Source organism: Lissotriton helveticus, chromosome 4_1 (assembly GCF_964261635.1).
Source record: "Lissotriton helveticus chromosome 4_1, aLisHel1.1, whole genome shotgun sequence".
NCBI classification, from domain to species: Eukaryota; Metazoa; Chordata; class Amphibia; order Caudata; family Salamandridae; genus Lissotriton; species Lissotriton helveticus.
Window position 1 is genome coordinate 373,203,027 of NC_136063.1, and position 16,513 is coordinate 373,219,539.

Genomic DNA, 16,513 nt, shown 5'->3' on the forward strand with positions numbered 1-16,513 from the left:
TGTGCTACCTTACTTGCATTTGGTGAATTAGTACTGAGGGGTTTTATTTTTGGTAGACAGAAGGAAAATGTAGCTAGTTGTTTGGTGAATATAATTTTGTTAACTACAGACCATTCAGATGGGTCTCAGCAGGCTAGCTCAGTCATTCTTTAGGTCTAGCCTAGAGATCGCCTTACCTGTCTCTTTTCCACATCGAATGATGTGTCTACAATGAGAAAGAGGGGCATTGGTTCAGCCCCCTTCAACCATCAGCTACTGTCAACTATAACTCTGGGGTCACTGCTTGACTGAAAAGTAATTCATGACGCATGCCCTTTTGCTAAGGGCACATTATCGGCTCTTTACTGGTAACACACACTGATAATTCCACCTACGGAATGCTTCCATTGCAGTGCTTTGGAAGTGAAACACTTATGCACTACGATAAACGGTGCCTTAATAACCTTATTTTAAATGACCATCTCCATCTTGAATCCTGATCTTAAGCATCCTGTGACATAGGAAGTCTAAGAGGGCTTTAGTCCAGACAGCTGCTGCGCGTGCTTCGCACAGCGTTCAGATGGACGAAGCTTACTACTCCTCGTTTAAAAAGAGAAATGGAAAAAAAGAAGAGAAAAAACTGAGGAGGCCTGGTGCTCTTTAGCCGAAAGGAACTGGGATTTGAAATCACAGATATATCGTATGTTTGAAACTCAGGACTGCTCTTCTTAATCTTGGAAAAAAAGAGTTTACCTCTCGGGATGCGCCCCCACACAAAAGGCTATCACATACCACAATCACAATGTTTCAGGCTTGTGTGCAAGGCTGCTCACAGAATGGCGCCGGTTGATGGCTATGTGTAAATTGGTGGTGTGGTAGGAGGAGAAGAAGAACAGGTGCACAGGACCCAGAATCAATAGAGCCCAGCAGAACCTGTGACAGTATAGAGTGCACATAGAAGTAGGAATTTGCACAAAATGCGACACACGCTTGTGATGTCTGGTTTATTGCTCTTCTGCTTTTGGCCGTGCAGTAAAGAGTTGTTTGCGCCCACTCAGTGCATCGAGTCCTCGCGGTCCTTCTACACTCTTCTCATTATTTGGGATAGTTACAATGAATGACCGTCTAGACCGTGGCTCCTCTGTCCCCTGCCAGCTCAGCAAAGCAGGCAACCCTCTCTACCACTGACAGGATCTCAATGCTTTCTCATTCTAAAAATACAGGGCCTCTCGCTAGCATCATCATCCGTCGTTTGGCATGCCATTCATATGCTTTTCTATGTAGTCTCTTCACAATATGGATTGGTCAATGTGGGGTGCCCATATGATTTCTGATGGAAAATTCAGAGTTCAATATCTCAGCCAGAAAGCTACTGCTCAAACAGCCAGGTCTTGAGCAGCTTCCTGAAGGCGAGGTGGTCTTGGGTCAGGCGAAGGTGGGTCGGAAGGGAGTTCCAGGTCTTGGCGGCCAGGTAGGAGAAGGACCTTCCTCCTGTGGTGGCTCTTCGGATGCGGGGGACGGCGGCGAGGGCGTGGCTGGTCGATCAAAGCTGGCGTTTGGGAGCGTAGAAGTTGAGGCGGCTGTTGAGGTATCCTGGGCCTTGGTTGTGTAGGGCTTTGAGTGCATGGGTGAGGAGCCGGAAGGTGATTCTCTTGTTGACCGGGAGCCAGTGCAGGTCTCTCAGGTGTCCGGAGATGTGGCTTCGGCGGGGGATGGCCAGGATGAGTCGTGCTGAGGTGTTCTGGATCCGCTGGAGTCTCTCCTGGAGTTTGGCGGTGGTTCCGGCGTAGAGGGAGTTGCCGTAGTCCAGACGGCTGGTGACGAGGGCCTGGGTGACCGTCTTCCTGGTCTCGGTGGGGATCCATCGGAAGATCTTAAGAAGCATGCGCAGGATGTTGAAGTATGACGAGGAGACGGCGTTGACTTGTCTGGTCATGGAGAGGGAGGAGTCCAGGATGAAGCCCAGGTTGCGTGCGTGGTCTGTTGGTTTGGGTGCGCTGCCCAGGGCGGGGGGCCACCAGGAGTCGTCCCAGGCGGAGGGTGAGGATCCCAGGATGAGGACTTCCGTCTTGTCCGAGTTCAGTTTCAGGCGGCTGTTCGACATCCATTTGGCTACGTCTGTCATCCCTTCGTGCAGGTTGGCTCTGGCGGTGTCGTTGGTGAGGGAGAGGATCAGCCCACCCACCACCTCTTGAAACACTGAGGCACGCCATCTTGCCGATTGGACAACCGCCTGGGGTAATGTGATGCCTGGAGGTCCTGGCAACCATATCTCTGCCAGTTCTCCCATACCTGGTCTGCTCATCACACTCAAGCAGCTACCTCTTACTGTTGCCCGTCACTGACTGCTCATCGGTGACTCAAACTGCTATCTTACCACAGGGTATCTTTGGACACTCCCCTCTCCTGCTCCGTATTGGACACACTTCCCTGGAGCTACGTCCTATGTGGCGCATTATGCATGGTATTTCCAAGACAAAGCTTTCGTCCAAGCACTGAGAACCGAGTTAGGTGCATATTTCAGTGATAACGAAGGATCGTTCCCCGCATGGCTACTCTATAGGCTACCAGCAAGGCAACCCCTGTGGGTTTGTTAAGCAACTGATTAGGATACGGGAGGATGAGAGCTCTTTTCACCTCACCCAGCTGGAGGCTGGCGTCCTAAGCCTGGAGCGTCGTCTTGAGCGGACCCCTAGCGAGGAGGTCTCCAGACAGTTGCATCTGGTCTGGGAGGATATTCGTCTGCACTCCCTGGAGTCGGCTAAACTCCTGTGGCATGCCACCATGGCTAAAATATATGGCTGGGGTGATAAGAATGGGAAGCTGCTTTATTGGCTAGCTTCTCACCATCAGGAATATTCCAGAGGTGGTAGATGACTCGGGCTGTTCGAGGCAATCTCTTTTGGAGGTTGCACTGACTTTTGCTTGGTACTAGGAGGGAGTGTACTCTATGCCGCCAGATTGGGCCCTAAAGGGACTTAACTAATTTCTAGACTCGTTCCTTCTCACCAATCTTTCTCCAATGGACTCCCATGTACTGTGCGAACCCTAACCGCAGAAGAAATTGGGGGTGCTGTATCTGGGAAGACCCCAGGCCCAGATGGATTCCACATGGAATACTACAAGGCGCTCCGAGATCATATCCTCCCTCAGCTGCTGGCGTTGTAGGAGGAAGTGAGCCAGTCTGGCTCGTTCCCTGATGACTTAGACACTGCCACGACAGTGGTCATACCTAAAACCCAATCTCCTTCCATGTCTTGTACCAACTACCACCCTACATCGTTGCTCAACTGCGAACCAAAGATCTTCGTCACGGTATTGGCAAACAGATTAAAGTTGGTTTTGCAAACATTGGTGCACCAGGACCAATGCGGCTCAATGCCCTCCCGGAGCACCAGACACTGCATTCGTCGCCTTCATGCGGCCCTAGCGCACCATCACGGTCTGCCTCCATCCTTAGTCTTGCTACTAATTGATTTTGAAAAGGCATTCCATACAGTGGACTGGGCCTACCTACAGTTTGTGCTGACCCTGGCAGGCTTCAGCCAACGCTTCCGTAGTATGGTCCGTGCTCTCTATTCCCACCCCACGGCCTGTGTGTACATCAACAGGGTTCTTTCGGATCCCTTTCCTATTAAGCCCCCTTTGGTCCAAATTATCCGGGGGAACTCTCAATAGCAGGACTGGACCTGGGGTGGGAGACATAAGGACCGCATCATGCTATAGGCCGATACCGTTCTCCTTTACCTTGCAAATCCAGCAGAGAGCGGCCCCGGATGCCTTCCACTGCTCAATGCCATTGAGTGGGCCCCCGGCCTGAAGATGAACCCTTCTATATCCGTTGTGCCCCTAGGGATTGTTTAGCTCCTGTTAGCTGCCCCTAGGGATTGCATTGACTGGCAATCCTTGATTCCCATCCGCAGGCTCGGATTTAAATATCTGGGCATCTGGGTTACGCTGCATCCCAAAATCACTTTGGCCCTCAACTTACAACCCCTACTTAAGAAGACAAAGGCAGATCTGACAAAGTGGTTCGCCCTCCCCCTTAATGTCTTAGGCCGCGTAACACTCTATAAGATGCTAGTCCTGCCACTTTTTTTGTACATCATTCAAAATCTTCCACTACTGCTGTCCCGGTCATGGTTTCAGAAGTTGCAAGGAGTCGTGCGGTCCTTCTTGTGGACCGTCTGACAGCAGGTATGTCTGTAGTACGTGCCATGTAACCTCCTGATTATTCAACACTGGTTCAACGGGGGATGGTCAGAACCAGCCTACCACTTGGAGCTCTCTTCTCTGGGCTTTTCTTACCTGCAGGCCATGCTTTACGGCTCTTCAATTACCACCTCCATACCACTGGTAAACTGGGTGGTGTTTCAGGCGTGGCGGGCCGCACTTCATCCATGTGCAGTGGGAGAGCAGACTTACCCAACACACCCCTCTATGATACGGCACGTGGTTGGGGGAGGTGGCCAGGCTAAGTGGCTCTAAGACCTGGGACCTCATTGGAATCTCAGTTATAAGATGTTTGGTCGGGGACACACATCCGGTCTTTCTCAGACCTCCAACAATAATGCACTCGTATTGCAATTGTGTTGTCCATACAGCGAGGGACTGAAGCAGCAATGGCCTCCAGATGTCATGATTCCCTGAAAGATATCTCTGGCTGGATGGCCTCTAACTGCCTGAAATTGAACGCAGGTAAGACCGAGGTCATCATGTTCGGGAATAAATCCCAATCTTTGGACACACGACCTAGGGCCCGAAATAATGGGCAAGCTCCCAGCCCATACAGTTAAAGCCAAGAATCTTGGAGTGATCATGGATCACAAACTTGACTTTGGAGACCAGGTCAGCGGAGTTGTATCAACGTGCTTCTACCTCCTTAGAATATTTATTTATTTATTTATTTTCAAAGTTTTATATAGCGCGAACAAGATCTTTGCAGATAACAGAGCGCTTTACACAGGCTGGTGGAAGGGTAGGGGAAACGGGGCATAGTAGGTAGGTAAATCATCAAGTTCATGTACATAACAAAAATATAGTACAGGTACGAGGAATCAAGGCTAATATACTAAAATATATAGTACATGTATGAGGAGTCAAGGCTAATATACTAAAATATATAGACTAATATAAGTCACAACACATGTGCAAAGGAATATATAGGCTATATCATAATAAAATACTGGAATACTGTTCGCAGTGTAAGTCAGACGCATTGTTCAAGTATATTTAGCCATAAGGATACTTTTGACTTCTCTCTTAAAAAGAAGGGAGGAGGAGATGAGCCTCATTTCAGGAGGAAGTGCGTTCCAGATCCTGGGCGCCATTCCAGAGAAGGAGCGTTTGTAAGTTTTTTCCTTCCGGAATCTTTCAGCAGAAGATTGTTTGTGCTCCTGGTAGTTCTGGACCCTCCTGAAATTGTCAACTTATGAGTGAGGTAGCTGGGTGATTTCAGGTGAATAGCCTTGTGCGTCATGCAGGCAATTTTCAGGTGTATTCTGGCTTCAAGAGGCAGCCAGTTCAAGGATTTGAAGTCAGGGGAGATATGCGAATGTTTTTTTGATCCAGTGATGAGTCTCGCTGCCGCATTTAGTGACGCTCTGAGGGGTGCAGTTGTCGTTAGGGGGAGGCCGCAGATGGCCACGCTGCCGTAGTCTATGCAAGGGATGACTAGAGCTTGTACTGCTGTTTGTAAGTCTTTTGCTGGAAGGAAGGGTTTCAGTTTCCTCAAGGTATTTATTTGGAAGTTCGCCCCCTTAGTAGCCTTGCTGATATGCTGCTGCATGTTGGGGTTGGTGTCAAGTGTTATGCCTAAGGATTTTGCTGAGTCCACGATTGTTGGTTGGACGTTGAGTGCTGTTAGGTGCTTAAGCCATGTTTGTGCGGAGGATATTTTCGAGGGAGGCGAGATTAGGAGGAACTCAGTCTTCATAGCATTGAGTTTGAGGTGGTTATCGGCCAGCCAGGATTGGGTACTTCTGATCGTTGAATTCAGACTCAGGATGTCTTTGGGGGAATGTAACTTGAGATATATTTGAGTGTCATCAGCGTACATGTGAAAGTGTACATTGGATGCTTGTAGCAGGGTGGTGAGAGGCTCCATAACTAGGTTGAACATAGTAGGGGATAGGCAGGATCCTTGAGGGACACCTAAAGATACCGGTACTGGGGAGGACATCAAGTTTTTGCTCTTGAATTTTTGAGACCTGTTGTGTAGGAAGGAAGTGAACCAGCGAAGCACAGTCCCAGAGAAGCCCATTCTTGTCTTTAGGAGATTGAGTAAGTTCTCATGTTTCACTGTGTCGAATGCTGAAGAGAGATCAAGAAGGATGAGGAGGCAGGTATTATTTTCATCTAAGATTTGTATGGCGTCGTCAATTATGTGAGTCATAGCAGTTTCAGTGCTGTGCCCTGCTCGGAAGCCTGATTGGTGTGGGTTGAGGAGATCAAACTGTTCTATGTGCTTTGTCAATTGTAGTTGGACGCATTTTTCTAAGAGTTTGGCGAGAGTGGGAATGTTGGTAATCGGACGGTAGTTGTTTAAATCAGTGGGGTCGGCTGTTGGTTTCTTTAGTAAAGGTGTAACTTGTCCAACTTTGAGGGCGTCAGGGATGGTTCCTTGTTGTAGTGAGCTATTGATAATTTTAGTCCAGAGTGGGAGTAGCAAAGGGATGAAGTCTTTTACGGCGTTAGCAGGAAGGGGGTCATTGAGGTGATTGGATGGTTTTAGGGTGCTGAGTATTCTGTCAATTTCTTCTTCAGAGTATGTGTCAAAGTATGACCAGGTCGCATTGTTTTTTAGTTTATTGGGAGTTATGCAGTTGGGTATTGAGTAAAGGATTGCGTCATTGAGGAGGTCGCTCCTTATATTGTCAGTTTTTTTGTTAAAGAAAGCTGAGAAATCTTCACAAGAAGGAGTAGTGTTCACAATGTTGACAGCTGGGGGTAGCTCCTTAGATTGAGATCGGATTAGCTCGAACAGTTTACTTGGACGTTTTTTTGCTTGGTCTAGCTGGAGTCTGAAGAACTCTGATTTTGATCGTTTTATTTTCCTGAAATATGCATTTCTCTTTTTCCTCAGAGTTTTAAGATGCAGTGCCGAGGGAACTGATCTCCAGGTGCGCTCTGCCATTCGCATAGCCCGTCTCTCTTCATTGAGACTACCGTTGTACCAGGGGTTGGATATCTTAGTGGATACTCTTTTCAGTTGCATTGGAGCGGCCTCATTGATTACTGAGGCCATGGAGTTGAGATAGTGGTCTGTTAGGACCTGGACGTCAGTGACGTCGGTCGGGGGGAGTAGGAGATTGCAGCTGTTAGGGGGTAGAGAGATTGGATTGAGTTTCCTCATGTCTCTTTTCCAAACTTTGGGCATGGCGTATTGTACCGGGATGAGTTTTACTTTTTCCTTGATGAGGAATGTGATAATATGGTGGTCTGACCAGTCACAGGGTTGTATTGAGTCAAGTTGAGTGGTGCCTTCTTTGGAGATGACCAGGTCGAGGATAGAGCCTTTGTCATGTGTTGGGGTGTTGCAAATTTGAGTGAGGTCAGAGGTGATAAGGAAATTTTTGAGGCGATTAACTACTGCGTCACTGCTATCATTCCAGTGGAGATTGTAGTCACCAAGGTAGATTTGTGTATTTTACCGTCCTGCGTTGATTGACATTGTGTCCATGAGTTGTTGGGAGAAGAGGAGGTTGTCCCCCGGGGGGTGGTACATGATGTGTAGTGAGCATACAGGTTTGTTCTCACTGATGACATCAAGGCAGAAGTATTCACAGGAGGTAAGAGAAGGGGCGGTGACTTTATTAATAGAGAGGTTGCTCTTGTAAATGCAGGCTATTCCTCCGCCTGTCTTGTTGGACCTGTCAAGTCTAGTGATGCAGTAGTTGGGGGGGACTAGGATATCCATGATAGGATTGGAGGATTCAGTTAACCATGTTTCCGTTAGTATGGCCAAGTCAAGGTTCCTAGACAGGATGAGGTCGGCGACCTCCGTCGAGTGTTTTTGGGCCGATCTACAGTTGAGAAGTGTGCATTTGAGTCTGGGGGTGCAAGGGGAGGTGGAGGGGGCCATAGTGAGAGGGACTTTAGTGAGGTTGTCGGGGACAGAGCCTCTGTTGCTATGCGTGGGGTGCCTAATAGGGTTGGAGACAATCGTAGGGATGGATATGTGAGTGGAGGCTAAGCTGTTTTGGGTTGCCGGGGCATATGTGCTGAGTAGGGTGTGTATGTCGCGGTCCGAGAGAGTCTTGATTGCGCGCTGGGGGCGGTTGGCGGTGTTGCGAGAGGGGATGGAGGGCCAATGTAAAGAGCGATTGGGATGTGTCCCGATGGTGCGCTTAGGCCTGTTGGAGGTATTGCGAGAGGGAATAGAGGTCCCAAGTATGGGGTGCCTAGGATGTGGGGGGAAGTTAATGATTCGTTGAGAAGTGGTGGAGAGGGGGGGTGCTCGGTGTGCGTGAGGATTAACTCTTTGAGCGTGTGGAGATCTTCTTTCACTTGGAGGAGGGTGGTCATGATTGCGTCCAGCGTGCCGTTGGGTGTGAGGTTAGAGTTATTGGAAGGGTAGTCGGTAACAGGAGGGGAGGGGCAAATGCGAGACGTGTGGTGACTGATCGATGTGGGGGGCAAGTGTAATAATGGGGGTGAGAATGGGGGGGATATGTTGAGGGGGGAGTGGGGACCAGGAGTGGAGGGGGAGCTAAGGGTGGGGAGTGAACTGTTGAGGGACGAGTGGGGGCTAGGAGTGGCGGGAGTGCAGGGAGTGGGGGGGGAGATGTTGAGGGTTGGGTGTGGGTCTGGAATGTGATGAGTGCCGAGAATGGGGGGAGCGCTGTTGGGGGCGGAGCAAAGGCTAGGAGTGGCGGGAGTGCAGGGAGTGGGGGGGGAGATGTTGAGGGAGGGGTGTATGTCAGGAGTTGTTGTGTGCAGAGAGTAGGGGGGGAGATGTTGAGGGAGGAGTGGGGGCCCGGAGGGGGGGAGCAGGGAGTGGGGGGGAGAGAGGGCACTGTTGGAGGGGGAGCTGGGTGCGGCGGGAGTGTAGGGGGTGGCCGTATTGAGGGGGTAATTGGAGTGGCATAGAGTCGGGTTGTGAGGGTCAAAGGCGGTGGGTCGCTCTGAGACGTTAGTTGGCAGTGAGGAGTTCTGGTTCAGTTGGATTGGGGTATGTGTGGAGGGCCGATGATTGGGGAGGTGCTCTTTGAAAGTGGGGAGCAGGTTGTAGAGTAGTTCCAGGTTTCTGTCTGTGGATTGAATTAGAACAATCCCGTTATTGTAAATAGTAATGGCTGTACTGCCTGGGAAGAGTTTAGATGGTGCGATGGAGAAAGTTAGTCCATGAGCGGATTTCCTGGTGGTGGAGACGTTGAGTAAGGTAAGGAACGCTTTTTTCCATTGAGCTCTGCGTGCGGTGTGGAAGATGATATCAGTGTTCAAGGATCCATTTACCGGAGAGAGGTAGGTGTCGGCAAAGGGTGTTTCAGGGTGGGACCTCAGGAAGTTGTGTTTAAAGCGTTTAGCGGCTTTTTTTGTGAGTGCGGGTGGGTAGATTATTTTATACGTGTGTTTGCCGCAGTGCTCCATGTTAGGATGGCGTCAAGGCGGGTGTGGGGGAGTGTACAGAGTAGATATACAAGAGCACAGGTAACTGCAGACAGTAAATTACAAGTAAGAGCCGATAATATGTCACATGGGTCATAAGGGATAAATGCAAATACTATGTTACATGGATCAAAAGAGGCACTAGCGAGAGAGCAAAATATATGTGTTAGCAGCATACACAATTATATAATAATCAGATATGCGTACCCAATTATATAATAATCAGATATGTGTATAATACCAATGAACTAATGCAGCACAATACATACATATGCCCATAGCACGTTAAGGCTACAAGTGCACTAATGAGCATCCAGAAGTGTAAGAGGTAGCGATCGGTGCAAAGTAAATTAGGTGTAGGTAAATATATCCACGACACAGTAGAAGTATAGTACTGCAGTAAAGGCATATACTAAGTGCCGATAATAATAATATGTTACATGGGTCAAAAGGGCTAAATGCAGACCCTATGTTCCATGGATCAAGAGAGGCACTAATGACAGATCAAGATATATGTGTTAGCACCAAGAAACAAGTGGAAGTATACTACTACAATAAAGGCGTACAATAAATGCCAATAATCTGCTGCATGGGTCAAAAAGGGATAAATGCAAACACTGTGTTACATGGATCCAAAGTGGCATTAGTGAAAAATCATAATATGTGTGCTAGCAACATACCCATTTCACACAAATTCTATTGCTCAGCACACTGTTCAAGATGGCTGCCAAAATAGTGAGTAGGCAGTGTTAGTCCTTTGTCTGTTATCTGTATTCAAAGAGATCAGTTTCCCTTTCTACTGAGGGCGAGTTAGTCCTATTTCCATGTATATGCTTTCTAGTTGCTGCTTGGTGGGGAAGAACGAAACTTATCTCAGTTTAGGTGACCCTTGATCTGGTTGGAATGCATCCTCACGGTCAACTCGGGGCGGTGGTGGTGCCGGAGGGGATTTATTTCTACAGCTTTATGGCCCCAGCCATTTTGCACAAAGGGGATGTGTACCGGAGAGCGAGGTAGATAAATACCTTCCTGTAGATTTCAATGTTGTTGCCAGCAAGTGATTCAAAGTAATGCACGAGGTAGATAAATACCTTCCTGTAGATCTCTATGTTGTTGCCAGCAAGTGTTTCAAAGTAATGCACACAAGGAACACAGCTCCAGCGCGTAGCGCCCACTGTCAGGATTACGTGCGTGCAGCCCCTTCTGACTTCGATAGGCGTTGTTTTCAGACGCCCTATTGTCTGTTCCCTCTCCTGTCGTTCTCCCGCTTCCCGCCGCTCCTTGGGCGGCGGCGCCCCTCCTCTGATCGCCTCAGGCTCCCGTCACAGGCTGTGATGGCTCGACGTTCCTCCGGGCAGTCCCGTCCTCCCCAGGGCTCCGCTCCGTCAGCTGCTGCTCCTGTGGCGGCGAAACGCGCCTCTGCTCGCCTCCCGCTGAGTGGAGTAGACCGGAACGCTGCTCAAAGCACACATACAGGGCACAGGCACACCGGAGTTGCTTCAGATACCCATTGCTCCGTTCTCGTCGCTCCGGAGCCTCCCAAATTAGAACGCTGCCCTAAGCACTCAAACGGGGCACATCGGAACCGCTCTAGGTGCCGATTGCACCGTTCTCGTGGGTTCACTGGAATGGGGGGGGAGGCCTCCTGTCGGCTCTCCCTCTATCACCCTTGCCGGATCTGTCAGCGCCAACTCCCGTCCCGTCCGCTTGTCACTCGCCCCGTCGGCTCCAGTGACACTGATCACTTGCCGGCGGTGATTGCGGGCCAGCAGGGTAGCTCCACTCTCAAGAGGGCACTGGGATGCCGTCGTCTGTCAGGAAGCTCCTCAGCAAGGTTCCGGTCGGGTTCTCAACTCGGCTCCCGTCCAGCCGTCCTGTGTTCCGCCGAGGCTGCAGGGGTCCCAGCCGTCACTGCTGCAGGTACGTGTTTTACGGCGATATTCCAGTTACTTTTAGAACCAGTTACTTGAATTCAATCGAGTTTCTTGTTATGGTCCAATTGCTCGTTTTTTCGCCGGCGGTGGTGCGTGCTAACGGGGATAATTCCAGGAAAGGGGTCCCCAGCACTCGGAGCTCCGGACCAGAGCTCCTACCAGGCGGCCATCTTGGCTTACTTGGCTTACTAGAATACTGAAGTAAATTAAGTTTTTCCTTCCATAGGAGGGTTTTAGGACAGTGTCAGCCCCTATTTTGTTATGGCTGGACTATTCAAACTGTCTGTACCTTAATCTGAAAAAAACCCATCTATGCAGACTCCAGCTAGTGCAAAATGCGGTGGCAAGACTGCTTACTGGTAAGGTTTATCTCAGCTCGAGATGGACTTCAGCAATTGCACTGGCTAGCAGTATTAAAACGAGCACAATTCAAGGCATTGTGCACGGTTTTCAAATCTTTGATGGTCTGTGGGCTGAAATTTCTGAGCAGATGCTTTGAATGGTATGTTCCTGGAAGAGCGCTTCGCTCCTCCGAAGGAAAGCTTGTAACTGTTCCGAGTGAAAAAAGTTAGCTGGGGTGGCAGCAGCTTTTCCTTCTGTGCCACGAAGGCCTGGAACAGTCTGCTGCTGCATCTCAGGAATGCTCGGAGCTCCTTTCTTTTAGAAAGGAGCTGAAGACATGGCTATTCTAGGTATAGACATCATCTCCTTGAATTCTGTGAGTCAGTGCTCAGCGCCAGGACACCTTTGGTTATAAGTGCGCTTTAAAAGCTCCTATAACATAACATGCTCAATTCTACCGATACCTTCAGATTCGGCATGCTCTTCAGGCACATCTCCACACCAACGAACCTCTCCCTGAATGTAGCCCCCTGGAGGCCAAGCTTCTTATGGGTGACATTGGCCTTGGAAGCATTTCTCAAATGTATGGTACTCTTGTTGTCAACTCGCCTGGCTCTCTTGATCATCTAACATCTTACTGGGAGGCCTTTCAATGAGAAAACTGGCGAGACACCCTGATGGCCTCATGTGCTTACGATCTCCTCCAGGCTAGGTCTAGTACAGACATATTATCTGTATGCTTCGTACTTCCTCTCCACCCGTTCACATCGAGCAGGCCTTCGTCATCGGGCAGCTGGCCCGCGTTGTGAGGCTGACCCAGCGAACTTCTACCATATGGTGCAGGACTTGCCAGAGGATGCGTCATTACTGATCTGCTGTGACTAAAGACCTCCCAGAGATTTTGGGATGGGAGGTCCCTCTTTCCCCCCTCCTGATTCTTCGGGGGTACGGGAGGGTGTTGGTGGCACACGTGATGAGGGAATTCCTGGGCACAGCCTGCTGGTTGCAAAGCGTGACATAGCTGCAAAGTGGCTAAGTCCTATCCCCCCAACCCTCGCTCAATGGAGGCGGGTCGTGAACTGGTGCGCTCAGCAGGAGCGGGTTTGTCCCCAAAATCATTGGCAAGTGTGGGGGAAATGGTTAGGTCATCTATTGTAATCTAACTGCTACTTGTTGTGTTGTGCAATGTCTGCCCTGACATATATTTTTATTGTAACTAAGGTGAAGTCAGAGCAAACATATTAGTTGTCGTTTAAAAGACCAGATACATTGGGTTCCAATCTGTCTTCTGTCATGCTAGAGGCGGTTTTGTGGAACTATGGCACTGAGTCCCCTATAAAGGTCATTGAAAACAGACAGGTAGGCATGCTAGTGATTGAAATCTCATAGCTGCTGAAGCACAGTAAGTACATTTGTGTGACTCATCTGAAAGGCTGTTAGGATTAGGGCACAGACAGTCAAATGTCAGACACACTGCAAAAAAACGAGTAAGGCTCTGGGAGAGCGTGACATGCATCCTAGCAGGTTATGGATTCTGCTTCAGTCCTACTTCAGTACATGCTTAAAATAAAGTATGCAACTATTTTTATTTTTTTTCAAATTAAAATAACATTATGTGTGAATTGGCTAATCATTAATGTATTCTTTCTAGAAAAAACACTTACGGAAATTGTACTTCATTAAATAATTCGACCTGTGAGTTTATTAGTAATTTGGTGATTTTCTAAGATCAAACAATGGAAATGTAGAAAACAATTAAGGGTATTAAAAAGTTTGTTGTAAATTGCACGTCTAAAAGTACAGAACTTACCATATAAAGCCCAAACAAAGCTCTCATATTTCGATTATTTAGTTTCAGTGCCTGAGCGAAGTACTTTCTTGAGAGCTCTAAATTTTCAAGTCCACCCTGAGTATATTTTACCTATTACAATGAGAGAAGCCTTTTAGAAAACGAATACAGACACACAGAAAATTTGAGCAATCGTAGCAAAACCAATAAGAGTATTGTAAAATATTGCATGGAAAGCAGCAACGCCTCTGGAGAAAAAATCCTAATGTTACATTTTGGCACAAATAAATGCATTCTTCCTTAAATATCGGACATAAAGAAGATAGAAGAAAAGCAGTGTTGCTCAGTAATGGACTTCAGATTCTTTGGATGTTTCTAGTTCTGAATCTATATGGCTCTGTGTTTTTCTTTTTCACACAGTGAAAACCAGTAATGGGAATGTGCTCCTTGATAGAGTCAGGATAAAGAGAATCTTGCTACTTAATCACGGCCACGGATAAATTGCATTTCTAAGCATTGATGGCATAATTATACGTCATATAGGCAGCCCAATACCCCCTCTGTTTTTTATGTGCTCTTTTGGACATTTTACCGATTTTGTAGAGTGAGAGGCTGAGAAGTAGATCACAAACACACAGGTTAGGGTATATTGCTGCCTTTTTTCTGACACAGGTTAGATATTTCGCAAAAGCTGAAAACATGATAAAATATGGCATGAAAAAGCATAAAAGACACCTTAAAATATAAGTTCAGAAGGAAGGGCGAGAACTTCAGTTACTGTTCTGAGCTCCCACAATCAAAAGCCAAAAATAAAAGAGTCGACTCTTTGAGGCAACTATCAGTGCTAAGCATCGTGTGAGATGGAAGCCTTTGAAGTTTCAAAGAGACAAGACGCTTTGCAGGCTCCTTATTTCCTTGGTTTTTTAGGTTAGTCAGCGAGTTGAGTTATAGGTGCTCGATATACTTCTGTATGGGGTCTTTATTTCTCACCGGCCCCAATACCTGGTGATGTATTTAATAGGATGCATTGGTGGACACTCTACCCTCTCTGATGCTTGTGGTGATGAAGTGTTCCGTTTTCCAAGCACACAGCTAGAAATTATTCTAACATTTTTACTCCAGTTAAGAATCCTTCAATGCAGAACTAGGACTACAAGTATGCGTTTATCCATTTACATGTGCATGAGTGTGCTGGTTACTCTATCTGGTGAATAAACTCCCTTCTATTGCCAGGGTATGCTTCTGTGGAAATCCCCTCCAACCTCACGACCAAGTTCCGGTGCCCTCTAGCCTTTTGTTGGCATGACTTAAGCACAGGCCCATCACTAGCATTAGGAGCTGGGGCCCCCAGCACATGGCTTGCTCAACAGAAGTGCTGCATCCCACTGGATTGCATATTAGTTGCATCCAGAAAGCTCCGAGAGATTCTGCATGGTTCTAGTGCCCATACCCAAAATGCAGTAACAAGAAGGTCAAAGCACGTTTTGCCACCCCTTACCCCACCCCCTAGGGGCAAGACCTGTTGACATGGACTCCAACTCAGTGTAACTAAGAATCTTGATCTTTACTCAAGAAGGCTAAAGTTATGCACAAAAAACTGCGTTATAAGTGCCACAGTGTAGTCCTGTGTCAGATATTTAGTTTCAGCACCCCAAAATATTTCGAAAAACCCAGCTCCATCAGGTTCTTCTTTCTACTGGATATATTGGTCTCTTCAGCCTCTCTGATATATGTCGAGTTAAAGTGTTTGGGGGGTGGGGAGGGCCCACATGCAGCAGAGTACTATAGTAAAGTTTATGACTAGCAATTAAGACCCTAGAATACACAAATGGGGTGGCCTTCCTCTAATCTCTTGTGAAAGTTATAAAGGGCTTCTTGGTGCTTTCTCAACATATCCGGGCACCTTGAGCTGGTTGGGTACTTCAATGAAGGCAAGATCAGCAGTATGGAAGGCAAGCAGAATTTATGTAGGACACAATCTTATACTAGAGGAAGCGGAGTGCAGGAAAGTCTAATTACCTATATGTCTACATTTAAACAAGTGTAAATAAATATAGGTTTTCCCCAAACCCGATGAGGATACCCAATTCAATCAGTGCTAGCGCATCCTACAGGTTTGAATAATGTAACCGTTCAAGTTAAAAAGCATTTTTGCTCCTCCAGTACGATGGTGGCTATAATAGTCGAGCTTCCAGAACACAGGCCTTGTGCCTATGTGACACCAAGCTGTCCAATTTCAAATAGTCTACTCTCACGTGAAATACTATGCATTCCTTTCTGTCATAAGACATAAAAGAAAGAGCAAGTGAGGGTGGAGCAGCACTTGTCCCTTCTTCATAGTATTGTATTGTAATTGCATATGCAAAGCGCTTACTACCCCTGGAGAGGCGTCAAATCACTTTTTCGGCGAGTAGCACGCTACTCCGGAACCCATAAAGGATTAGTGGTGAATTAGTATAGTGAAAATATGAAAGTAATTTTAGTGGTGGATATATTAGTCAGTTATTTGGATTGAGAAGGATAGCAGGGGGATAGAAGAGGGAAAAGGTTTGCATTTATATAGCGCTTGCTACCCTTGATGGCTGTTGAAGCGCATTTTCGGCGAGTAGCATGCTACTTCGGAACCCAGAGAGGACTAGTGGTGAATTAGTATAGTGAAAATATGAAAGTAATTTTAGTGGTGGATATATTAGTCAGTTATTTGGATTGAGAAGGATAGTGGGGGGATAGAAGAGGGAAAAAGGTTTGCATTTATATAGCGCTTACTACCCTTGATTACTGTTGAAGCGCTTTTTCAGCAAGTAGCATGCTACTTCGGAACCCAGAGAGGACGAGTGGTGAATTAGTATAGTGAAAATAT

General features: G+C 47.6%; 1 protein-coding gene across 1 annotated transcript in view; it reads right to left on the minus strand.

Annotated features, from left to right (window-relative positions):
- Positions 1 to 16,513, minus strand: part of EMC2 (ER membrane protein complex subunit 2) — a 188,750-nt gene that overhangs the window by 45,917 nt on the left and 126,320 nt on the right. Inside the window, exon 9 of the mRNA XM_078686879.1 lies at positions 13,675 to 13,785. Coding sequence (XP_078543005.1) covers positions 13,675 to 13,785 — 111 coding nt within the window. The remainder of the gene's footprint in view (positions 1 to 13,674; positions 13,786 to 16,513) is intronic.